The 27,234-nt window shown below is 38.0% G+C and overlaps 1 protein-coding gene across 3 annotated transcripts; it reads left to right on the top strand.

The window, feature by feature from the left end:
• Positions 1-3,494: 3,494 nt before the first annotated feature.
• On the top strand, positions 3,495-26,542 carry PCGF5 (polycomb group ring finger 5). Of its 3 annotated transcripts, XM_010211353.2 has the most exons (9): positions 3,496-3,798; positions 14,223-14,319; positions 17,084-17,139; positions 17,259-17,318; positions 18,889-19,037; positions 19,980-20,078; positions 21,696-21,785; positions 23,719-23,778; positions 26,081-26,542. In XM_010211353.2, exons 1-9 carry the CDS (start codon positions 3,687-3,689, stop codon positions 26,126-26,128), a joined length of 771 nt encoding a protein of 256 aa, XP_010209655.1. In that variant the 5' UTR covers positions 3,496-3,686; the 3' UTR covers positions 26,129-26,542. The 3 variants fall into 3 exon arrangements, with proteins under 3 accessions (XP_010209656.1, XP_088384860.1, XP_010209655.1); XM_010211354.2 differs by lacking the exon at positions 23,719-23,778 and having other exon boundaries at positions 3,495-3,798; XM_088528734.1 differs by lacking the exons at positions 21,696-21,785; positions 23,719-23,778 and having other exon boundaries at positions 3,495-3,798.
• Positions 26,543-27,234: the final 692 nt, after the last annotated feature.

Genomic DNA, 27,234 nt, shown 5'->3' with positions numbered 1-27,234 from the left:
AACCAAAGAAAACACTGTATTTACTTTAGGGAGTTAGAAATGAACTTCACAAGTCTCTCTTCCTTCTTCCAAAGTCTACTATGTTGATCAGCAGCCTAAGTGATGGTTCCCATGAATTAGACTCTTCACACACAGTTCCAATGAAATGGACTCCATCCAACATTGTTTTATTGTTGAAGGTTTTATTCTTGAGAGAGCTGGAAGCACAACCCCTGATGAAAAGCAACTCAAGTGCATTTTGAATATCATTAATTTGTCTTGTAAAAGACGAGGCAATTTGGTTGCTACTTTTCTATTTCATTTTGAGCTTCCTCTTTTGCTACTTGTGCCATCATAACTGGCATGAGTAGATTTCCTGATGGTTGTTTTTGATGAACTTACTGGAGTTGTAAATTTGTTTTTACTTAAGATCTAGTAGCAAATCTTGTTTTTAACTTGTAGCACAAGCTGATTGCATAAGTATAATTGTGAAGCTCTTTGACATGTGAAATATAATTTAGTTTGTATTCTTGTACAGTTTTCAACTGTAAGAAACAAAATCTGTTAGTAACAGTTTTAGAGGGAGTCAGTGGAAGGTTCTTTTTTATAGTTTGTGTTTCGTCTCCTGGAGACTGAAAAAAAATGACAGTGTCTTTCAAAAGTATTTGAATAATTCACATTATTGTATAGCTGAACTGTATGATATGTTAATGTAAATAGCTTTGATATTTTCAGGGGAAAAAAAAGATCCAGAAAAAAATTGCAGTACAGAATGGAAGAAACAGAATATGGTGCTGACAGAAGCTAAATAAGTTTTTAAAAATATTTGAATTATAACAGCCATTAGGATGTCTTACAGAAAAGTATCAATTTTCTTGAGAACTGATTAGAACATGTGGAACTTATGATTATACTGATAGAGAGCTATTTTTTCTCTGGAAGGTTGGATGCACTGAGTTGACAGAGTTTGCTCGCAGGTCCTGGGTATTTGTGGAGGAGGATCCGTCTTGCCCACGCAGGCGGCAGCTGTGTTCAGACTGTCCTGTTTAGGTTACTCTGCTTGGATTTTTCTGGTAATCTGGCTGACAGTCACTGATTGATTTTTTCCCTTTGTGCGTCGCAAGGAGACTTAAGATAACATTAACTCCTGAGTAGCTTTTTTTCTGAAAATGCTACAGAATAAGCGGGTGATAACATCGTAGAGTGCAGAGTAAGAGGAAACTGAACTGGCAGAAATACATAATCAAACAGGAATACAGATAAGTAGTTAAGAAGTATTAGAGATTTTACAGTAACAGCGATGGCAACCCAGGCGTGACTTCCATGTGTTCAGAGAAAGTCTAACAAGTGGTGCAATGTCAGTGAAATAACTGGATGACAAAAGTAATTCTGAGGATGCAAGATCTTTGTGGTACATGGAGAGCACATGTTTTAGAACCAAGTTGGGTTGTTTAAAATTATGGGTCTTCTTTAAGCTGTTACCAAAATGGAAGTGATGTTTACTCCTCTTAACTACTTCCACAGATTTGCTATAAGTTTATATATAACACAGGACTGTAAAAGACTACTTTGGTCATTGACTATGGTTCCCCACAATCACAGACAGCTGTGAAATAATGCCTGCCCTGTTCCAGCCTACGGAACAAACCTCAAGCCACAAAACACTACTTCAACACCCTGCAAAACTCTGAGTAGAACTAATGTAGTACAGAAGACCAAAGCCCACAGAAAGAAAACTCTGTGCCTTAAGACAAAAATAGGACAGATTAAGGGTACCACTAGTGTTTCAGGTTCCTGCAGTTCCTAACCCCACCTCAGATGTTGGTTTTAATACTAAGCACACAGGCAAACAAATGCTTAAAAACCTCTTGATTACCCAGCTTTGAACCTGCTGTTGCATTAGTAGCTGTGAGCAATCTGATGGCTCAAAGGTAAACCTTCCTCCCTCCTCACCTTGTTACCAAGAATCAGTGGTGTATAAGAAGGCGAAAAAACATTATCGCAGCACAGTGCTAGACTCTACACCATAATGAAGGACTGTCTGTGAAGCCAAAATGATGTCAATTTGGTCATTCTTATATGAAGAATCAGTTTTGCTGCATGGTAGTTTATTCTGATAAAACTTAACTATGCTTAGAAAACAGTCTTAGGCCTTCCCCCCCCCCCCACAGTCCCTAAAGAAAAGAATGATGAATGTATTAATGTATTCTACCTATTTTTTATTTACTCAATATTTGAATTGTAAATATTTTCCTGTACTGTATTTTTTATCATATATTTTATTTTGTGTCTTTTAGAATTCAGTATTTTCTAATGTAAACTCGGCCTACTATGCTTTACAGTATAGTAATGGCACAGTGGTTAAGAGTGGAAGGCTAAAACCTTCCAAACACAACTCTGTTAAACTAAAGCACGTGCTGCTGCCTCACAGGGCTCTTAGCTCCATAAACTCCCATTGATATTGTGGGATCGCACCTCAAGATGAAAACTTTATTAGGAAAAAATTATACGCATTCTGTTGACTTACTGTATTTGTTTTATTATGTATTCACTACTGAACTCTGACTTTTAGTATGAAAGTTTTTAATGAGTCTGCAGCGGAGTTTGTGTGTGTGAAGGTGCTGGAGCAGTTACTGCAGAGGCAGGAGCCGGCGGCAGGGGCCACCTTCCTTGGCAAGGGGACAAACGGGAGGGTGGATGCAAAATCAGTATTTCCAGTGTGAGGAGAGAAGCGGGGGCCGAACGTGGCCGTTGTTGATGTGCTGGCATCGCAGTTAATATAGGAAATGCCTCACCCTGGTTGTGGTTGTCAAAGTAAGTTGAGGAGAAATCTTCTAGAAACAGTGCAACTGAAAAACACCATAGAGGCAGCTTCAGTTTCACGAACAATTTCCTGATAACGCCGAGCATTTTTAGGGACAGGGAGCAAGCGCCGGGGCTGCAGGTAGAGCTGGTGACGCTGCTCGGGCCCCTGCTCGTGCCGGGGGGAGGGAAGGGGACGCGAGCTCCGCGGGGCACCAGTGAAGTTGTCCGGCGCGGCCCGGGGCCGGGCGCTACCTGTGGCCGCGGGCTCGCCGGGCCCAGCGCCCCGGGGCGGCGCCGCGGGCTGCGGCGCAGCAGGGCTCGGCCGGGGAGCGGCGCCTGCGCGCCCGTCCCGCCCGCCTGGGACCGGCCGCGGCCGCCGGCGGGGGAGGGGGCGGCGGGCGGCGCGCGCCCTTTCCCTTTCTCTTTCGCCGGGCGCCGCCACGGAGGAGGCGGCGGCGCCGCAGGTGCCTGCGCTGCGCGGGGCGGAGCTGGGCCGCGGCGCTGCGCGGCTCCCTCCATCCCGCCCGCGGGGCCCGAGGCCTGCGGAGCGGCGCCGGCACCTGTGAGCCGCGGCCCGGCCCCCGGCGCGCAGCGGCGGTTACATAAATCAGCGGGGCGCCCGCGCCGCGCTCGTGGCGACGCTTGCGGGCGCGGAGCCCTGGCGCCCTGCGCCCGCCTCACGCGCCTCTCTGTCCCCACGTGTGCCGCAGGTAGGAGCATGCCGCGCCCCGCAGCGCCGCGGGAGTTATGAGCCGTGTCCCCCCGCGACGGCCAGCGCTTGGAGCCCATGCCGGCAGAGGCGCGGGCACGCCGGGCAGCGGAGCCGCTCTCCTGAACCGCAGGCGCCTCGCGCGCTCGCTACTCTGGCCCGGAGCGCCCTGTCAGCGTTTCCTGCCCCACGAATGGCTACGCAGAGGAAGCACTTGGTGAAAGATTTCAACCCGCATATCACCTGCTATATCTGCAAAGGATATCTCATCAAGCCGACCACAGTGACGGAGTGCCTCCATACGTGTAAGTAGCACCTGGTGAAGCGTCGATCCTGTGTGAGTAGCACTGCCTTGAAATACTGCATTTCCCATTTGATCCTGCCTCGGTTTTTGTTTACTTCCCAAGCGTTGCATGAAATTCTGTGAAGTGTCTGCTGGGGTGTCCTAGTCACTAGACTGCCATTTGGGTCATCTTGAGAGCATGTCCCCTCTGGCAGCGTGCGGAGTGAAGATCGCCCTTGCCCTTCTGCCAGGATAGCGGCAATTGTCCTGGCTTCCAACTCAAACATACATGTAAATATATATGCATATTCCTGTGCCCTGGGTGGTCAGAGCTAAGATCTTTAGGTTGGCTGTGACATTTCGGTAGCCCAACTAGGCTGCTGTTGAAATTGGAGCTTATTTGTTGGCAGCGGGATGCACCGCTCTGGTCAGCGCTAGCAAAGAGGTCTCTACCACGTTGCTTTTGGTGGCCCAGTGCATAGGGCCCCATGGTATCTGTGTGAGGAGGAACTCTTTTGAGCAGGACTGGCTCTGAAAGGACTATTCAGGTTGCCTTATGCTTATTTGCCCTATGGAAGTTATGCTATTGCTTCCAAAACGTGCATGTGAATGATATTAAACATATAAATGGTCCTGTCAAATTCAATGGGCCTACTTGCATGAGGTAAATTACTTATGTGCTTGAGTTTTTTAGATTTGTTCCTGAATAAAAAATGGCTTTTTCAGAGAATTGAGAATTTGGCATCTTTCCAAAAAATTTTTCAATTCTCCTAAAAGAAGAGTAGTGAAATCTTGCATTTTTCTGGTAATTTTCCAATAGGTAAACCTTTTAATACATTTTATTAAGTTTATTAATTAAATTTTATTTAACGTGTCAGCATTTCCTTCCATCTTTGTGCAGTATTGCTCTGGTAGTTGCTATCTTTACTGATAATTTTTAAATTACCGTATTTTATCACTGATATATTAAGAGCATAGAGAATTAAAACGTATCAATCCTATATGTTGTTAACAGCACAGAGATGTTTTTAATGTAGTGCCTTTTTTTTTTTTTTTTAAATTGTCCTGAGCTGAATTTTTTTCAAGTCTTATGTCAGCCAAGCGTGGCCTGTTATTCTTCTGCTTTGAGTTATTTAGTAAAGGATTTTTTAAGTATAGGAGGAGATAAGGTAAGCAAAATGTTCCGGTAACAACTTTAAATAAATTGGGAGAGAAGTATATTAACTGTTATTAAATAATTTTTCATTTAGAAATGGACAACTTCCAGCATACTTTATTTTTATGATTGAAGTTGAATAAACTATAAAAAATTTTTTAAACGTTGGGGAGAGGCAAAAATGCTGTCATCACTCAGCTCAGACTTTGACTTACTTTTACTGTGGTATCCTCCAGTCTTCATTTGTTTGTTTACTTTTCTCCCACTACAAAACAATAGTGGCAGAAGCGGCACTTTTCTTTTTCCCCCTCTCAACAGCATCCATTTCTCTTGCTCACTCAGAGGTTGTGGGCTTTTTAGTGAGGAGCCAGACAACTCAATTACTGCCAACTCTGCAAGCAGCTTAGCTCAAGAAAAGTTCACTGAGCTTCTGTATGGTTGCAGCAGTCTCTCCCCACAGAGACTGTCACATAAATATGTCATTAACTAGATATGCAGGAAACTAGGTGATTTTTTCTTTTAAGACAAGCTTAGTTGCTAAAATATGAAGTATATAGTGCTAGAAAGGAAAATGAGAAATTTCAGATGTTGTACTAGTAATTGCCTTAATTCAAAAAAAAATTGTTGCACAAATGAAGAAAATCTGCAGATGTTAACAGTTTAAAAACAGAGTATTAGGTAATGGGAACGCAGCTTCCTGCTCTGGAAGAGAATAAATGTGTGTATTGATGCACATGATCTCTGGTGATCAGAGAAGAGCTATTATGATCTACCATAAGCAAAGGAGTTGGTCGTTAATTTCATGTTTTTTGTTTACTGAAGCAATTAAGTAGTACAGTTCTGAGTTGAGGAATGTGTACCTTTTTAATAGGAAATGTTTCTCACAAGAACTTTGGAAATGTTGGATGTCAGCTGGAGTCCTGCATTCTGGGCTCTTCTGGACTGGAGTCCAGAAGAATAAGAGCAACTTAGGTTCAGCAGTGCAAACTGTTTGTACTCTTTCTGTTTGGAGGGAGATGCTTGTAATACTGTAAGATTAATTCTTCTACACTGTCATTAATTCATTTTGATTTTGGTTCTTTCAACAGAAGGATTTTTGTCTTACGGACTGAGACCTCTTTTTCTAGTTTGCTTTGCAATCATCAAAGATATTTAAGAAGTACTGGCTTAAGTGGGCTGGATGTGAGCTTGGGGGTATGTTCCGTTGTCTGTCTCCTGAGTCACTCCATTGTTTAGCACAGTGTGAACTTATAAAACTTGAAAAATAAACTTTCCCCAAGAACGTTTTCAGTGTCCTAAAATATATCATGTTGTTTATATAATCATGAAATGTTGGCTGGAAGAGAGCTCTAGAGGTTTTCTAGGATGACCTCTTCTGTGCAACAGGTCTGTTGAAAACAGTAGACCAAGTCGGCCATGGCTCTGTATAGTTGAGTCTTTAAAAAAAAAAAAAAAATCCAGGAATGGAGATTGCACAACCTCTCTGAATAACCATTTCCAGTGCTTCCCTGTCTAGTAGTGAGAATTTTTTTCTGGATGCCCTACTAAACCCTGACTTGTGACCATTGCTGCTTGTTAAAGCATTTCTGACTTCCAAGAAGAGTTTGATTCTCATTTCTGTAACTATCCTTCAAATGGTGTAGACCGTTATTAGATCACCTCAACTGTGTTATTTGCCTCAACTGTGATTTCCTCTTGGTAAATCTCTGTTAATTATTCCTGATTACCTTGTTATCCATCACATATATGGAAATCGATTCCAAGGAGACGTGTTGATCTTAGGTGAGATTTAGGACAGGCTGTTTGGCTATAGTTGCCTGGGTCCTTCTCTTTGTATGTCTTAAATATAGTTATAGTTACCCCTGAAAAGGGTAATACTATAACTATATTTAAGACATACAAAGACATACATCAGGGACCTCCCATAATCACCATGACATCTTTATCAGTGACAGCAGCCTCACATCTGTATCAGCCAGCTCCTTCAGCTTAGTGAATCTTGTCTGGCTTCTGCGTGTGAAAACATCCTGCTTCTTTAAGTAGACCCTAACCTGTTGTTCCCTGGATGTTGGTTGTCCCTCTCCTTCCCAAATGATACTGGTATGCATGGAAATTTGGGATCCAGTTTTGCCTGTGAAGACCAGGGCAAAAAAAGACATAGAGGACTTGAGAGCTGTCCATATAATCCATCCCTGAGTTGTCTCCCTCATTCATCAATGGATACACATTTTCCCTGAACTACTTCAGCACTCCTCTAGCTACTAGCCTGCTTGTCCTTATATTCCTTATATTGCTCATTAGTTTTAGCTCCACGAGCTTTGGCCTTCAGGTTTTGTCCCTAAATATCCCTTTGTTGCCTGTCCTTGTTTCCACTTGGATATACTCTTGTTTTGCATATTCATTATGAATCTTTTGCACCAAGAAGTGCTTTTGCAGTAAGTTTAAAATGTTGGAAAAGCTTCTCTGGTGGTAGATTAACAACTTGATCAAAATAGCACATGACTTGTTACTTCTTTGTGCTGTCACCACAATGGGTTTGATGTTCCCCTGGCTGTGGGTATCTTGTGTGCCCTTCTTCCTGCACTGGGTCAAGGAGTGATTTGTTTCCTCTCTGAGAGAGAACATCCTTGGAAAAATTTAGAGGCTAAAATATGAGAATTTGTCCCCCAGTTAACTAATTAAACTCTCTCTTGTAGAATGATATTTAAAAAAATGCAAGATGAGGTTTTAAGTTTATTTAGATATCTCATTGATATCTAAAAAGCATCTTAAAAGTATCCTCGGAAGATTCTTCCTACTGAGCGATATGTGGGTAGATGTGCACAAGATAAACACTTTTTGCATGTATGTGTAAGATGACATGTAGTGCAGTCCTGCTGCTTATGTATGTACAGCTGAATTCCAAGAATTGAAAGCATGTAGGATGCAGATATCTCGTTACTGGGGAAGATAGCATTGTGCAGTATGTTATGATTGCCACCAAATTGGCTATGTCACAGAAGTACTCTTTATCAGTTGTAAATCATTTTATGTGAGCTTAACTTATACTAAGGCTCATCCAAAGTGTCATAGTACAGCCAGGAAATGTAGGTCTTCATTTCAGTGGTGTATAAACCAGGCAATTTTGCAAGCTGTATGCACCCTGATCAAGCTGTTTTCTTTCTTTTTTTTTTTTTTTTTTTTTTTCTCCCTGTTATTCTGTGATCTACAATGAAGCAACTAAAACTATATCATTTAATTAATGTATACCGTAAGTGCCAAGAGTTTTTTAGTTTACTACTTGAAATGATGAATTAAATATATCTGTAACTCAATTTTGTTTAAAACCCTTTTTTTTTTTTTCCCGCCCTACCTTTTTCACTCAATACTCTGTCTCCACCCCATTCTCTGACGCTCCAAAGTGCTAGCCTTGGGAAGTGTTCTCCTTGCGTCTCTTATATTGAGAGTAACACAGGAAGATTATAACTGTCATATATGAAAATACTAGTGTTGATTCCCATCCTATTAAGAGTATCACAGATCTTTATTCTTGAGTGCTAGATTTTTTGTGTGTTTGACTTTTGTGTTGCTGTCAGTAAATCGCATGTACCATTTGACGTACAAATCCTAATGACAGCATAGCCTTGCATGAGGAAAAAATAGAAGTTGTTTAGATTAGTATTGATTTACAGTTTTATTTTTTATTTTTATTTTTTTCCTTTATGTTGTAAGGTGACCTCATGCTCTGACCTAGCTCTACAAAGACTTGGTCCAAACTGGTGTTTGGGGGAGCAGGGAATGAATCCACATAGAAGATTATTCCCAAGATTCTTGGTTTCTAATGATTCATCTGTGTATGTTCTACTCATAGACCTTTTTTTTTTTTAAAAAAAAATGGAGGTTAAAATCTTAATTGTTAGTCTCTTTCTTGAACCCTCATAGTTTGCACAGGTGCCCTCTTCTCTCTAAAAAGGTCTAAAGATGGCATATATGGATATATGAAGATGGAAGATTTAGGTTTATATTACAAACCGTTAAAGAAGATTTATTAGGCTTTATGTTTAGCAATATTTAATATTGCTACTAAGCATCAGTAAACTTGGGCGGTTTTTGGTGCCAATCATCTGATTTTAAACAGACTTGTTAATTCTCCCGTGGTGTAGTAGTTCTGAACCGTAACTCTTCCAAGTACTCTCTGGATATGAAGGAAAGTCAGAGTTTGAATAGATTTTTTTTTTTTTTTTTTTGTCTGCAGCTTGGAAAACAAGAGGGGAAAAAATAAAAAGGAAAATCCAAGCTCACACTATCTTTACAAGCCAGATCAATGAGTCCTGTTTCAAGGTAGTCAGAACAGATTGGTGTCATCTTATTATAGACTTCAAGAAACTCTGTGACATGCATGGAGATGTCAAGGGCGAATAAGAAAACTCTCCTGAACAAATTCCAGACACAACTTTCTAAAGAGAAAGGGCAGTGTGATATGAAAGAGGCAAATACAGGATTCCAGTTACTTACAGGGAGCGGCGAGGGGGGAAGGCAAAGCTTGCGGTATTGTTACCAAGCCACTGGTAATCCTGCTGAAGAGCTCTGTGGCAGTTTTCTCAGGGACTCCGTTGCTAAAATTTCCACAGTAAGAGAAGGTTCACTATAAAGCTTGTCAGCTCAAAAAGAAAGTTATCAGAAATCTGAATCAATAATCAATACTGATTATGTTTAAACCATTTTTTATGAAATTCTTGTTCTTTATCAACCCTTCAAATTTTGCATCAGATTACAAAGACTGAATCCAAAGAGATGCTGTAGCTTCCACCATACCAGACACTTACCAAAAATAAAAATAAAATGAAGGGGTTTGTTTATCAGAGGGGTTAGTAGAAGTGGAGCTCTGTTGCCTGGACTGTACTGAAATGTAGTTAAGCCTAAACTCTATTTCTGTGACGTCAAGTTAGAAAACGTTTAGAGTAACTCAGCCCTTTATGTTACTAACCTCAGTGGCTTTCAGCTGGATTTCCATATGGCCATAATTTATGACTGTGTTATGATTTCATCGTCATAGTAGCAGCTATGACTTTTTTTCACGCCCTCTAAATTAATATTCTCCAGCTAATGGAATTTCTGAGATAACAGATGATTCTTAACCCTGTGGTTCTCATCAGTATTGTCATCTCCCACCAATAATCTGTTCAGTTTCTTCTGACAGAGGTAATGTATCATTTCCAGCTTCAGCACATGGTGGAAACCAGGATTATGAGATGTCAGATGTTGCAGATGAGGAGATCGATTGACAGTAGCGTGTTGCACAGATTCCCGGAGTTAAAAAGAAGCTTAAACAGAACATGATTATTTTGATTCTCATTGAAGCCATCCAAGAAATGTTTATCCTAAGACTTTTATTTCAGAATTTTAGCTCCTTTGTTTTCTCTCTCTGATTTCTAATATCTCTATACTTAATAGCTTAATATTTTCTGCTTCCATAATATAGGAGAATAATTTTCCAGAAATGTCCTGTTTTTTTATTAATATGAAGAAAGGATCTCTTTTATCAATGAGCAGGGAATTTTTATTTTTCAGCAATGTGAATTGTTGTCATTCATTGCAAGATTTGTTTTTGAGGACCATCTTCTTTCTCTAAAAATCTGAGTTACGTAAAGTAAATGTAAGTGCAGTTTAAATGCTTACATTTTTTACAGAGCTTACAGTAGGTATTGTTATCAATTAAAGAGCCTTTGCTACCATGTTTTTTTGCCATATTATGAAAAGTTACTTCTGTTTTGGCCTTTGTATCATACATTCAGAGTAGAATCTTTTTATGGTGGATCATTTTTCATTTCTTGAGAAGATAAATGAACGACTTGATAACCAGAGCTACATTATATACCATTTTAGAGAGAAAACCTCACTATTTGATTCTACCTCTCATGTACATTTTTTTTCAGAATTTCATGTTAGTTAGTGTTAATGGTGTTTGTTTCAAAGTTCAAGTGAAATGGCATGTTACTCATCTGTCTAGAGGCTTATCTTTTTTTTCAGTCCTCTACTCATAGTGTCAAAGAAGGAAAGACACAATAATTAGTGTTTGAGGATGAGCAAGAAAATTTTGGGGGAATATTACATTTTGTTGTTTGTTTAGCATATCAAACTCCATCTGTGCCGAGTGTAACCACTCGGGTGGTGCTGGCAGCTCCTTGCTTCTGCTTTTTCATCAGTGCACGTTTTCACTGAGTGCTACGTGTCCCTTCCCAAGGCCTGGGTTGGGACCCTGGGGCTGCCCCTTTGCCTGTGAGTCTGACTCTGCTTGTGGCGCTTCCTCGTCTTGGGGACTTAAGCTGTACCCTGGCATCTGGCTACAAGAGAGAAGGTTTTTTTTAATTACTGAGTGCAATTGCAGTGTAAATGCAACACCTCTGCCTCCCTGGTTCTGGGCATCTGAGATGAGGATAAAATGTCATGCTTTTGAATGTGCTGGAGGTTGTGATTAGGAGGCCGGACAATGCAATTAAAAATATATAAAAGATGTAAATAAAAGATATAACTTCAAAAAAAAAATCCCACCCTCTATTTGATCTTGGCATGGCTAGTTGAAATGAGAAATGTCTCATCCAGATACTGCACAAATACAAGAAAATACAAGTGGTGATTGATGTTCTTGGAGGGGTGATTTTGTGTACGCCTTACAATCTGCTCCTCTTCTCTATTATATTCTGTGTATGTGGCTGCATTTCGATTAGTGAAGGAGTTAAATAATGTCTCCAATTGCTCCTTGCACCTTATTTCTCAGCTGGGTAATATAAGTAAAGATAGGTCAGAAACTGAGGGGAGCTAAGATAGCTGAGGAAGGGAACTACTGATCAGCCAAATAATTCCCCTTCATGATGATCCCCTTATAACCCCAGACACCAGCACAGGCTGGGGACTGACTTTCTGGAGAGCAGCTCTGCGGAGAAAGACCTGGGCATCATAGTGGATGACAAGTTGACCATGAGGCAGCAGTGTGCCCTCGTGGCCAAGAAGGCCGATGGGATCCTGGGGTGCATTAAGAAGAGCGTCTCCAGCAGGTCGAGGGAGGTGATCCTGCCCCTCTACTCAGCCCTGGTGAGGCCACATCTGCAGTATTGTGTCCAGTTCTGGGCTCCACAGTACAAGAGGGATGTGGAGCTGCTGGAGAGAGTCCAGCGCAGGGCTACAAGGATGATCAGGGGCCTGGAACATCTGCCCTATGAGGAGAGGCTGAGGGAGCTGGGCCTGTTCAGCCTGGAGAAGAGAAGGCTGAGAGGGGATCTGATCAGTGTCTATAAGTACCTCAAGGGAGGCAGTGAGGAGGATGATGCTGGCCTCGTTTCAGTGGTGTCCACCAGCAGTACTAGAGGAAATGGCCAGAAACTGAAGCATCAAAAGTTCCACAGGAACTTAAGGAAAAAATTCTTACCAGTGAGGGTGACAGAGCACTGGAACAGGCTGCCCAGAGAGGTTGTGGAGTCTCCTTCTCTGGAGATCTTCAAAACCCGCTTGGATGCAGTCCTGTGCCACGTGCTCTAGGTGACCCTGTGTGTGCAGGGGGTTGGACTAGATGATCTCTAGAGGCCCCTTCCAACCTTAAGCATTCTATGATTCTATGTTTGGCCTTGGTTGTACTTGTGTAGATATTAGCTCTTTGAAGAAATGTTTCACCTAAGGATTTTAATGTGTTTTCATTTTCAAAGATAACTTTTTTTTGGTTGTTTTGGAGATTCTCAGTCATGTTAGCAAAGAAAGATTGTAGAAGTCTTTACTACATATGTCTTAAGAGTAAAGTATGTTCTTAAGTGCTGCTGGACTGAGCCATGAGTGCTTCTGTGTGAGTTGTGAAATTATGTGTGTTCCAAGTCTAATGCATGGTTCACCCAAAGTCTAAGGCAACCAGTTGTAAATATTGGTATGACAATGCTACAGCAACAAAATGTTTCAAGTTAGGCAGAAAAGTGAGGAAGTCCTGTCAGTATAGATTGTAGCATTTTTTGGTCTATGTTTAACTTTTTACCCTGCAAAAATGTTAGGAAACACATGTACAAAAGTGAATTAAGTGCAGTATTTTAATGAAATATAAGAAGTTTGTGATACTAGAAAAGTTCTGTGATTATAGTTTCTTGTATCTGTATGCCATTGCCAAATACCTTACAGCTTGAGGATTTTTTTTTTTAAAAAAAAAAGGCAAACAACAAGAGCATTATTTCCTAAGGGTTGAACTGTGCTTTCACCGCATCAGTGTCCTTGGCTCCATCTGGAGGTCCCTGTATCCAGAGGACAGTGCTGTGCCCCACTTACCGGGCTTGTTTGGCAGGATTTGTGGGTTTGCCGGCCTCGCTGTGCCGGGATGCCCAGAAACGGGCCGCGCATCCGCGTCGCTGGAGCTGCCAGCCTGGGAACGCGGCCCCCGGCGCCAGCCTTGGGCCTGCGTGCCGGGAACGCGCAGGGTGGTTGCTGCTAGCACCACGAAGGTACCAACGGCAGCTGGAACCAAATGGAAAAAACACCTCCCCGGTGGCTTGATGTGTGTTATCAGCTCCAGCTGATTCATCCTGACCTTCTGAGCTCTCTAAGGCAAACATGAGAGTAAACTTGGCTTGTTAGGTGGCATTTGTTAAAATGCTTCATTTTTATTTCATTTATTTATTTAGAGGTTTCAAGATTGCCATCTGATTAAGGTTTATGAATTTTTTTCAGGAGTACTCTTAAATTTTTTGATTATTGCTGAGAGAAATTATAGAACAGCACTTCCACAGAAGGCACTTGCAGCAGTTCTACTTTTTCAGCCCATTTACTGTTGAATTTGTAGTTGTCTGTTCAGTTTAGGCCAAAATACAATAGTATTTTCAGTTGTGAGCCAGGCCGAAGGAAAGAAAATAATGTGCACTAGTCATTTTCAGGTTATCCGAAGTAGTGAAAGGCTCTGGCCGATCTAGGACTCCCTAGCACACTTCACAGAAGCTGTTCTTTGCATAAGCTGCATGGGGTGGTTGTTGCATTGTACAGTGCTGTGAGAATTACAAGACAATAAAAATTCTGTATTCTATAAAGCAGTGTTTATCTAACCTGTTACTGCTGAACTTGCTCCTGAACTGAGCATTCTCTGTCTCAGCAGAGCAGATCTAGCTACGACTTTGGATAACAAGAAGTAGATGGGGTATATATTGTATATTGTCATTATTTGCTTTAGAATAATACTCTCATGTTTGATGCACAAAGTAGTTAGCTGGTAACAGCAGTAGACTATGTGCAATCAGTAATATTTAGATCTTAATCTGAGTTATATACCTTTGTTTTCTGTCCTTCAGTTTGTAAGACTTGTATCGTTCAGCACTTTGAAGACAGCAATGACTGTCCCAGGTGTGGCAACCAAGTTCATGAGACCAACCCACTAGAAATGTTACGGTAAGATGCATTAAACAACACTTGCTGAAATGTGTGGAAGAAAAATTTAAAAAACTCTTAATATTCTTATGCTAAAGTGATTTCTGTTTTTTGCTTTTTTTGTAAAATGAGCTGTTCTTGCTTTAGATTTTTGCCAATTTTTAGTCACCAAATAAGTAATAAACTGAGGTTTTCAGATGTTGTAAAAGAAACAAAGACAAGGGACATAGTGAAGCTGTCTGTGTCGTACAAATAAACGTATTTTTAAATCTCTAAACAAAGAAACAAACCGGACACCTCTCATCCTTTACATGCAGTGAATTGCTATTGCTATTTGGCGAAAATCCCCAAATCTTTAGCTACTTTTTAGAGTGTTATTGTTGGCAGCCTGCAAGATGGAAAGCCTTATTGATGTACTCTCCCCCTGCCTGCTGCTGAGATTTCTAAGTTGTGCCCAGGGTCCTGAATAAATGAAAGTGAGATGAAGCACTGAATCTGCCATGGCATAAGATGCTGTACAGTGTGCATAATGCACTGAAAGGCTGAAAGCAAAAACATTTAAGAAATATTTATTTTATTCTGACAAGACTATTTCAGACAAGTTGAAAATGCATTTCCTGAAACATCTACAAGAAGTTAAGTAAAATGATATACATTAAACAGGAAATGATAGAAGAATGAGAAAAGTTAAGACCACAACCCAGAACTGTAGGAAGAGCTGTTTCTGCTGAGATTTTTCCTGAGACCCAATTTAGGGTGAAAGGGGCATAGTTTGCCAAGAAACTACATATAACTAGTAGTTTGCTAACATTTTTAAATTACTAAATGAATAATCAGAAGAATGCATGACTTCTGTAATGAAATTATCTTTTTTTATGTTGCCTCTGTGGCATAATGTGTCTGCTATCAAACTCTGTGACTTCAGAGAGACCGGCCCCATGCTTGAGAATGCAGTAATCTTTTGAGAAATGGCATTGACCGTTCATTGTAACTAGCATTTTTAAAGAGAGATCTTTGATATAGGTACTTCACAAACTGAATTCTGAAATACTTCATAAATATCTGGGTTTGTTTTAGAGGTGTCTTTGAGCTGGCAGTGTTTAGGATTTACTGAATTAAAATTCAACTTTTGCAGTAAGTGTTAAATTCTAGAAATCATTGTAATGATTTAACAGAATTGTGTATGTGTCGATATTCCGTAGGATTTTGGTTATACCATGGAGGCCAAGTTTTTTTTCTTTTGAGCGTGCCGCCTTGGGGGCGTGGTTTCGTTTGCTTCTCTTCAGATAACTAGCTGTTATCTGAGTTGCTTCCATCTTGTAATTCATTCAGTATTACAGAATGGGGGGAAAAGGAACTGATGTTAATGCCTAGTTCTTCTTTCTATGCCTTCTTTTTTGGAGGTTGGAAAATTTGGGGGTGGAGAGGTGTGTCCAAAATATTTAATGCTCGTGTTTCAGCCTTAACAGGAAGTCTGCTAAATGACTAAGACACCTTTGCAGTTATGTCAAGCAATTTCAGTTTGGAATGGGTATGATGGGAGGCATAGAAATATGAATCCCTCTTAGAGGTCTCATTCCCTTCGATGAAAGGAATACTGTAAAACACCCTCTCAAAGTGAGAATCTCTATTATAATTTCCTGAATCATTCCTTACAATTGAAGTTTAGTTTTACTGCACTTAAAAATCAGGTGATGGTATTTTTTCCCTTTTTTTTTTCCTCCTCTATGTCCTGTGGACTCTATAGTACCCATATCTCAAAACCAAATTTGACTAAATAAAAAATGCATAATACCTGCGTGACCTGGACATGAAGTATAGTTACATCCTAAAGCCTGTGAAATGTCTAACCTGCAGTAGGAATGGTAGTTAGTAAATTTGTTTTTCATAAACACGCTGTTTAAAGTGATTGCAGCTGCAGAAATAGAGTGATGGTTGTAGTTCAGCTTTGTACTTATTTGGGTTTTTGGGGTTGGCCGAGGCCAGAAAGATTTGCTAGAAAGGATTTACATTTGTGAGTGCACAAACTGAAGCCCTAAATACTGTATCAGTTATTCAGTTACTCTCATCTTCACATTGGTTTGTGTCTCCACTGAAAATAGTCGCTTGCTTTTATTGACCTGTATTATGCAGCTTTATTTCAGGTGTTAGCTTGCTTTTATCTGCATAACTGCAGTTCAGCGTACCTAAATATGGACCCTTCTTTTAATTTGTTTTGTATCCATCAGTGAAAGCAATTTGATACCCACAGACTTGCTAGGCATGCTCACTGAAATTTACAGCGAAACCATCATCTTTTCATAAGGGCTTATGCAAGTAACTTAGTACCAATCTCCAATTACAAATAGTCAATTTGCACATCAAAACAAAATACATATTTGACATTAGCTGCTCTGTAATAAAAGATCTCTGTGCAATTTGTGCCAAATACATCCTACGCTAAGGTTGCAGGCTTTATACATGATCTATTTTTGGAATGATTAGGATTTAATTTTTTTTTTTTTTCTGTCTTACTCCTTTTGTTTTGGTCTTTATAAATTAGAAATAAACCAGGAGTTTGTTTATTATTTTAAAAGAAATATGTGCAAGAGGTGGTTGCAATAAATCTTTATCATATGTTTTCTGTCTTTTGAGCTGTAAAATCAATTGGTTTGTGCATGATGCATTATTTACCAGAAATGCTGTGCAATTCACTTTAAAGAATAAGAACTTATGAATAATAAAGGTTGAAAGTATTTAAAATACTCTTTCCTAGCTAATCTGAATGTATTTTTCCCCTTAAAAGGCTGGATAATACCTTAGAGGAAATTATATTTAAGTTGGTGCCTGGGCTTCGAGAACGTAAGTTTCTGATTTGTTTTCAGAACTTATTTGGGTTGATGGGGGGAAGTATGGCTATTTCTAATATGTTTCTAGTATTGACTAAAAAATTCACATTACTCTTCTTTGATGTTAACTAGAGGAACTGCAGCGAGAGATCGAATTTTGGAAAAAAAACAAACCTCAAGAAAATGGACAAGGTGATTTTTTTTTTTTCCCCTTCCCCCCCCCCACCCCGCCTTGTATGCTAAGTGAAACAACTCCTCTGTAAGACCTGATTCTATAAACACTTACGCATATACATAATTTTTGCTGAATTTAATAATGCTACAAAAGCTCTTAACATATCTGTGTCAGTGTAATCTGGGCCAAAGTAAATATAATCTGTTGCTTTACAAACACTAGAAATGTTGGTGGGTTTTTTTTTGCATTTCTCAAAGCTCTCACATTCATCAGTCTTTCACTTTTCTGTTTGAATTCTTAATTTAATATTACATATTTTCTAATTGGTGCTACTAACAATTCATTGTACTGTAGGGTGTAGAACTCTGAATTGTTTTTACATATTATTTTCTGTTATCAAATTTGACCAGCTGTTACGTAGGAGGTTGTCAAGAGTTAGTTATGACAAGTAATAAAACAGTTTTATACACGTGCTAAGCAATTGTTTTATATAGATTCCAAAGTGCACTCTATGTATTTGGTCTGTGAACTGAGAGCTCTTCACTGAGCTGATTAAAAATGATCGTGTCCAAGTCCTATGCCCCCTGGTTTAGGAGTTTTGATGCTGTAGTGTGTTTTTTGTTCGTTTTTAAACCGTTTGAAAAGCTCTGCTAAAAAAGTAGTGTTTTCTTCTAGCAAATCACTGTCAAGTAAACTTCTTGAATACTCTTTTTTTTTTTCCCTCTGTGTTCCATTGTTTATAATATCCTCTTTAATAAGAAAATATTTCATATCCTTTTGCAGTAGTTCTGTACGTTTTTGCAATTGGTGGCTATTACGACTGATGAGGTTCTTTGTTACATGAAAGCTCATGAACTTTTCATGATGTAACATAAAAAGTTACATGAAAAGCTACAAGACAGTCTAGATTATATTAGCTTACTATGCTGTCTAGTATGTATCCCTTAAGTTTTTAAAATATTTAGAAAATATTTTATAAAACTTGGACTTTTGTTGACTGCTAATAGAAGATTTGTTGTTATATAAATAAAGGTGGATGGAGAAAAAGTAACATCCATGCCTATATTAGATAAAAAAGGGATGAAAGTTAAGTTTTATCTTTCCTTAAAGATAAAATGTGCTTCATACTAACATTTCAGGAGCTTGTCTCCACAGGATTATTATGGCAGATAGTTAATGTGTATTACATGCCCGTGTTACTCTGACATACAAGTAGTTATCTCACTGTGTATTTGAAGGCAGAGAGGGTTGTTTGGCAGTGAACTGTCACACCATGATCTTGATGCTTTGCACTTAGGAACTTTAAACTGGATACAAACAAAAGCAGGCATCCGTAATCAGTAGTTTCAGCCCATTTTCTGTCACTTAGAAATTTGTTGTATTTATATAACATTAAAATTTCACTTTTAAATGTTCATTTTCAGAGATTTGTAAATTGATCAATTGATCCCTGAATTAGAATTATGTAGAGTTAATTTGAGGAAAAGTGTCCTGTTGAAAACAAAGTATTACATTGAATAAATATCTGTTGCTGTTGTGACTTTAAGTTGTTTTACACCTAAATACTATGGTCTTCATACTTTACAGATGAAAGTCCAAAAGCTGATAAGCCCAAAGTAGATGAGGAAGGTGATGAAAATGAAGAAGACAAGGACTATCACAGGAGTGACCCGCAGATTGCCATCTGCCTTGACTGTTTACGCAACAACGGGCAGTCAGGGGATAATGTGGTAAAAGTGAGTACTTAAAATAACCTGTGCTCTTATGATTGTCAGGAGAATAGTGTTTTACAGGAACCAAATAAGTTCATAACATTTTGTGATAAGTTTAAATAAGACATAATTGATGACCTATCTCTGCTTGCACAGTTATTTTGTCCTTTTGTTTGATGCATTTCAAAGACTCTTGGAATTTTTATGAACTTCCACAGTACTACCTGTCTGTGACAGATTTTTTTCTTCAGTCTATTACACAATCTTAATCTACACACTTGATGATGTGTATCTGTGTATTATAGCAGGTTGCAGCATATCACAGAGGTGCTGTAAAGCCAGCTGTAGGTGAGCTACCTCACACTTCCAGAATTGCTTTTTCTACACGGCAGTGCCAAGCTCTGCTATTCAGATAGTATAGACTGAATGGCTGCAGTCTAGATCTTCTGACCTATGAATCTCATTTTGACACTCATTTGTTGTCTGCAGCCTTTGCCAAATCACTTTTTCTGTCTGTAAAATGTGTAGAGTAATACCTACTCTTCTCTGTTTCTAGGGAGGAACAACTAAAATTAGGGATATTTTGTTTTCAGAAATTCCAAGAAGAATAATATCTGTTTGACCACCAGTGTTACTGACTCAGACATTTAGATTGTGTTCTTTATATGTTTTCTGTCCTTCTGTATCTCTTCTAAAATTCTTTTAAAGCAGAGAGGGACTAAATGAACTTGTTTGTCATCATTTAAATTTCTTAAAAATTAGTCAACAAGAATGTACTTATGGTATAATTGTGAATTAGAAGACAGTTCAATAAAATTAGTTACTGTTTTTATATATATGTATTACTTGTACTGTACTACAGCTGTTCTTGCACTAAAGTTTGCTTAAGTGCTGTTTGATTGAAAAGTGAGAATGCTTAGCTCCAAAATTTGACATGACTTTTCTGTTTTATTCTGGTTACTTTAGGGTTTAATGAAGAAATTCATCCGCTGTTCTACCCGAGTGACCGTGGGAACTATTAAAAAGTTTCTCAGCTTAAAATTAAAACTTCCAAGTTCTTACGAGGTACATATGAAAGAACCATGCCTTTACTTTTATGCCCATGTAAAATATTCTGTTCTTATGAAATCAATTGACATTTAAACTTGAGATTTTTTTTTAATCCCTATTGCTGAGTACTGTTTAAGATGGAGAGTTACTTTTTTCCAAACTTTTCCAAACTTTAAATGAAAATTGTTCACTGGATATCATTTTATCACAGTAACTTAAGTTGTTAATTGAGCGATTTTTACAGTTCAAAAAAACTTCAATTTGTTGCTCATCTGTGAAGGGACAGTTTTTGTTGTTTTGATATAAAAAATAAGTACTTTTTATTTCCACATGGCTAATAGCAAATGTTACTTAAAACATGCTTTGACCAGTGACTGCTGGGGAAAGGTAGGGAGAAGGTAGACATGCATAAAACAATGCTGCAGCTTCATTTTCTGCAGGTAATTAAAAAAAAAATAAAACACACTTCAGTAATAATAATGAAGTGGTGAGCGATACCATTTATCTTTCTAAATGCAGATAATGTTTCTCCACTTCTTTGGAATTAGATGGAATTTGGCAGAAGGAGGGGAGGGTCTTTTCTCCATCAGTGGTTTGATTTTTGGCAGAGAAACAAGGCCATTTCCTGGGGGCAGTCCCTAACATGGTGAAAGTTGTGATCCAGGATGGAGCTGGAAGCCTGAGACTCCTGCTTCTACTTTTCCAGGGATGCAGGGATTTTGGCCCCAGCACCAGTGTTTTCTTCAGCCATTGCCCATAGTAGAAGCGAGACTTTGCAGGCTGCTTTTGCACAGGCAACCTCCCAGCTTTGGTCAGAGACAGGGCTGAGTTAGGGTAAATGCTCAGGTTATTGCAGAGCTACACACAGGAGTTTGTCACAGTGGGAGTGACATCCCCACCAGACATTTTGCAGCCCTTTAGGTTTTGTATTATTTTAATTCACTCTGTCTCTGGCACTTAATGACTCACTTTATACAGTACCTACTTAATTCAAAACTATAACATTTTTTATCTTTTGACATTAGAAAAGCATTTTTGGTATAACAATGAAGGAGTTTATCAGATGTTTTCAGTGGAGTGTTACGCAATTTAAACCAGTCATTTTCACAGATCATCATTTTATTTTTCTTCTACTTTTAGTTCTCCAGTTAATGAAGAGGCATCCTGTATACCCAGAAACTCAATGCATTTTCCTTGTAATTTTAAATATTTTTATTTATTTTTGAAAAGCTGAAAATTACAATACTTTTGCTTTGTATCCCTGGGATTGGAAATGTGTTGATTTAGCAAGAAGGCCTTTGAAATACAATATAAGACTTTCTGTTAAGTAGATAGTGTGGTACAGTGTAGGGTGGTTTCCTACCTAGTCTGGCATTTTTTTTTCCTTTTCTTTTTTTTTTTTCAGTCCACCCCCTCACTGAAAATATGAAAGTCCACAAAGTGGAAGACCACTGTAGAAAATTGCATTTTGTCAGTATGTTACATTTATCAGGTTTTAGTACATCTGATTGGATTCTTGTATGATGATTGGAGTTCTGGGGTTAATTCTCAGAGAATCAGCCAGAGAATCTTTTAGTCATGAAAATTCTGCATGTCTGTTTTGGCTTACTGTTTGTTTTGTTGTGTTTTAAGCTGGATGTACTATGCAATGGAGAAATCATGGGGAAGGATCATACTATGGAATTCATCTATATGACAAGATGGAGACTAAGAGGCGAAAACGTAAATGATGTTACATTATTAATACATTATGTTTAGGTAGTTTTACTAAAAGTATACATATTTTCATGAGTTGGCACAAAACCTATCTTGTGGCCCTACAAAGAACCCTATATCTAAAAATGAATTTTGTGTGTTTCCTGGATTTCTTGTGTTAGAAAGGATCTCATTAGTGCAGTGTTCCAGTGAATATATTGTGTAGATTCGGAAACTTAAAATTCAGAGCAGAACTTGCATATTAACTGTATTCTTGCCAATTTTAAGTGAAATAGCTGAAAACTCAAGCATTTGCCCATTGTCTGCAAATTTCCTTTCATTGACCCTTTGAGTTATGATGATCAGAGGAATCTGTATCCAGCCATTCTTTGCCAAAATCCACATTCAGAACCCTTATCACAGTCATTCGGTAATAAGCTCTGACACTGAAAAACCATCTGAGAAATCTAACTATTGTTTCTTTTAATACTACACCCCACGTTTTTAGATATATTCTATAACAACACAAGCCTCCAGATAATACAGCTAAATAGGTTTTCCATGTTGAATGTGTATGTTTTAGAATTGTAACATTTATTTTATATTTCTCTTAGGTCTGATAGTCAGTTGGATTTAGTAGCCATTGTATTGCTTTGTGTATTTTGCGTGTTTTTGTTAGAAATCATATCCTCATTTCTTCTTTCTTTTATGCAATCATATGTTTGTTTGCTTGTGGCTGCTGATTGTTCTCAACCCTGCACTGCTTTGTGCTGTGTGCAGATATGTTGTCTGTCTCTACCAGTGGAGGCTACATTGGAGTGCAGCTAAGGTTAAGCACTTAACGTATTTTAACATACTCATCTGTGGTAAATTCAAGACTTTCTCCACTCTTTCTTTAAGCTTTCTGGTATTCGCAATGAAAAGCACTGGGGCATGGACAGAGAAGACAAAAGATTAGCACACTGTTGAGTTAACAGTTCAGAAGTTTCTTAAAGCTTTTTTTGAATCTGTGGAAAAGAGTAGATTTTGATGGGAAATTACAAGACTTATTTCGCATAGACGACTATTTTCTAAATTAGAAAGTAATATTGCACTGAAATTTGATTAATTACTAAGACTCTTGGTATTGCACTCCTAAGGAAGGATTTTAATCAAAAGTCATGTTTTTCTAATACTATCCTGAAAGCCAGTTGGTATTTGTTTGGCTTGTCAGCTTATTTTGTTAGCATTGGCTGCTCTTTTAGGAAACATTGAGGTAACAACTTTAGTAATAATGTAATTTTTTCATGATATTTAATCCTGCTGCCCCTGCCTACAAATGGACTTCTGGCAGTTGTGTTGGTTTGGAACCAATAGTAACCATCATCCTAACAACCAAGAGCATTATTCGTACAGGTTGAAGTTTTTTTTTTTTTTTTTTTAAATCCTAGACCTATTATTTTTAACTGTATATGAATATAAGACTTGCAAACTCCTGATCAAATTAGTAAGTTACGTTTACATACAAATAATAGCATCAGATATGTATCTTTAGGTAGTTCTACATTGCTCCCTGAAACTCAAAAGACAACAGACTAAAACCTGCAACAAATTACATGGTACTGGTGATAAATCCAGTAATCTCTGGGCTTGTCGGGTTTTGTTTCACTTGACTGAAGTGTGTCTTGTTATAAAACAGTAGTTAGTTAGTTAATCCCTTATTTTGAAAGAAGATCCAATAAAACCACTATCTACACTTTGATATTGTTCACCGTGAACTTTTACTGGCACAGCTGTGGACCTTACAAAGTAGAGTGGTTAAAGGAAAACATCCATTTATTCATTAGACAACTCCTTTCTGTTTTAAATAAGTAGATGGATTTTTAAATTTACATTGGAAATTTACAAATAATTAAATGGTAAATGTATGTGTCCAGCTGTGGTTGCCTCTTATCTGATCAGAAAATCATCTCCTTCGCAGTTTCGGTGTCAGAACTGCTCATCTTCGCAAGTCTGCTCGCAGGATGGCACTTTTTATCAGGTAAGAGGCACTCACGACTGTACATATTACAGTCATTAAGGTCCTTAGCACTTCAACTGTGATACAGGTTGTGGAGTTTTTATAATTCCTCAAAGTGCTAAAACATTATAAGGGAGGACTGTGCATTTTCATTAGTTGAGAGAAAGCTTTATTGCATCAATGAATAGAATCCACTCAAATTATCAGGTTTGAGGTGTGTGGGGTTTTTTATGTTTGTATGTATGTTTGTTTGTTTGTTCGTTTCCTTTGGGCCATTTATCTTGTTGTGTCGCTGTCCAGGCCGATTTCTGCATGAATCTGGAAGAATTATCCTAACCCTACTTAACCCTTTAATTGGTAGCATTGGTCAGTTACTGGTAAGGAAAAAAACTGAAGAATATGAATGAAAGGGACTGCTTTGTTTTCATTTCTTTATGGCAAGTCTGCCGTTCTATTTAATGGAGTATTTTTTTTTCCAAAATTGTGGTTTTTAATATTTTATTTATTTATACTTTTCTAGAAATTGAGTAATAATTGATCTACATAGAGAAAGTAACAAACCAGAACTTCCAGAATCTGTGAACTGAAATTGTTTTGAATTTCACTGGTCAGACTGGTGTTCTGTTTCAACCTATTGGAAATAACTCTGTCCAAAATAGGAATTTTGATTTGAACTAATTAATTTTAAAAGTCTGAAAAGTATTTTTGATTCTGTAGAAGATTGCAATTAGTGATATAAGGTCACTCACAGAATGGGTTATACTTTGCAGTCATGCCTATTTAATTCTAATTATTCCAGCATCTTGTATTTTATTGCTAGAGTTAATTTGTAGTTTTGCTAAATAGCATTTAGACTTAATTTGCAAAAAAAAAGACTGAATCATGCTGACCTGCTAAACTTCAAGGAGGTGACTGCTCTCTCTTTGCCTATGTGCAATTCCAGTTAGGGTTGAGTACATTTGGAGGCAATTTATATAATCTAGGTGTTTGTTTTGAAGTATGAACAACAACTGAAAAAGCACATGACTGCCATATTATTATTTAAAAGCTATATGGAAAAGAGACAAAAAAATCATTATATACTACAAGTATATGGTTATTAATTACTTTTGCAGACTGCCCACAGTGATCTCTGTCTTCTCTCCTAAGTGCTTTTGCTATTTTTGAATACCTCTGGCTTTTATTTTAGTTACTGTGTGCTCTACTTTTTAAATCTTAAGCAATCATGATCACATTTAATTCTGGTGGTCATTTACACGTGGTATCATGAAAAGATTGCTAAAATGTGTAAGAATCTATAGTAATGTCTTTTGGGATCACGGAAGTTCATCTATATTGCATTTAAAGGCTGAAGTAAAATATTTCTGTTTGTAATGTTAACTTCTGTAGTAATTATGGATATTTCTAGCTTTACAATAAAAAGGACTGGAATTAGCTATGATTTTCTAGTAGCCCAGTGACTGAGAGTTCATTTAAGCTTGTGCAGTTGCTGAGACGATAAGTTTTTCCTGGTTTTTATGCTATCAAATGTTCAGTGTTCTAGAGGAACTGGGAGGAAAACATCAGACTTATATGCAAATATGTCAGATTGAAAAAATAACACCTTTAGTAAAACAGAACTTCTAGCAACAAGTACGAATATATTTCATCTCCCTTTCTGGAAAAATACTCTCAATTACCATTCCACACCACAGTTTTGTCCACTTCAGAGATCTGCCATTTTTTCTAAATAATTTGCCATTGATTTGGTTTGCATTTTTATATTTTTTCCAATAATAGCTATTAAAATCTACCGTGTTTTCTGCAAAAGTTAACTTTATTTCTCAGAAATCATGTTTATAGCAACTTTATGCCCTACTTCTGTACCCCACCAAGTACAAGAGTAACGTGGTTCTCATTAACTACTGTCAGGTGTTAGTGTAGCTATGGAATTTCTGCACATTTGAAATCAAACCAAGTACATGTAAGAATGGTTTTTGTTTTGAAAAGTGTAAATATTTCAAAATTGCTTTTTCTCAGATAGAACAAATAAGTTTTTTTTTGAGTTCTCAATGTCATAAACGGCATAAAAGTCAGATATGGGAATTTGGTTTTTCTGGCAGAAAATTACATCTAAGTTGCTTTATATTTGAAGTACAGATATTTAATTGTTGAAATGTATAGAATTATTTCAGTCCAGTAAACGAAAGTGATTGCCAAATATATATAGATAGGCTGTAGCTATCCTTAAGGCAAACTTTAATAGCATTTTATGCAGATTTTTGTCATTAATTACATCTTCATGTTATCTCTGTGTGGTGTTGTTTTTTGCTTTTGGTTTCAGTCTTACCCTATGGTACTTCAGTATCGACCTAGAATTGACTTCGGTTAGACCAAAGGGCCAGATCCCACTGAGACGAATCCTGCACTATTTGTTTACCCATCGACAGATTGCACAATGAATGGATGTGCCTGGATTAGGGGGACACAACCAGATTTTCAGCATGCAAATAAGAACATTGTCTTTTCTTAAAACTGTCAGTTGCATCTTTGTTCTTTCTATTAGAGCAAGCCAAGTGCCATTCTGCTACTGAAATGTGCGTAAGATATTTATGTATCTTAAAAGTGTGCTGCAAGTCATAGCCAAAATCATGAAGTGTACGGTCAAGATTCAGAACCTATGGAATATTTTTGCCTGCGTATTAGAATATTTTTTCTGGTCCTATATTGATTACACTAGCAAAATGGCAGCGTGCTCATTTCATGTGGTGTTGCAGTTTTCACAAACTTACTCTTTTACTGAATATTGTTGTTTCAATCATAGAGTACTGTACAAATAGCTAAGGATTATACCTTGAAAATATTTTGTATAGAAAATATATTTAGGAAAGTGGTAATTGGGCCACTGTTTTTCTTGATAAGCTTCTCATGGGTCCAGGTATAGCTCTCTCATGAGTGTGCAACAGTCCTTTTGCAGTAAACAAAGATTGCCCCTAACAAGAGATGTATAATGTGGTAATTCTGAAAAGTATTTTTAAATTCTCTAAATAGGTTCTGCCAATATCACTTCAAAATATCACTATGATTTCCATGAAGACTGGAATTTGAGATACAGCTAAACTTGGAATATGGTTTCTGGTCAGATTACCTTTCTCCTAGCAAAGCCTCTGTAAAGGAAGCTAAAATTATTTAAATTGCTATAAAACAAATTTCACTCTAAAATCACAACCAGGGCAGAATTTATACGTAATCGTTATTTTTCATAGTAAGCATTTGCTTTTAAGATTGGGTCGAGGTAAAGTAATAGGTTAAGAAAAGACTAACATATTTGAAAACCTTTGACTTTAACTAGATCGTAGATCCCTTGTGACTTTCTGGAGTTTGGAGTTAACTGTAGAATTTTTCATTAGCTGAAGTCACCTCATAAAGCCAGTACAATAAAATTAGAAGTAATGCACTACTAAAGATAAGCAGTCTGACCAAAATAATAGTTCAGGT

This window comes from Tinamus guttatus, unplaced genomic scaffold (assembly GCF_059628265.1).
Source record: "Tinamus guttatus ecotype Peru unplaced genomic scaffold, ASM5962826v1 Tinamus_guttatus_pri_ptg000314l, whole genome shotgun sequence".
Classification (NCBI taxonomy): Eukaryota; Metazoa; Chordata; class Aves; order Tinamiformes; family Tinamidae; genus Tinamus; species Tinamus guttatus.
Note: the sequence above shows the minus strand (reverse complement) of the source record. Positions and strands in the feature narration are given on the sequence as shown.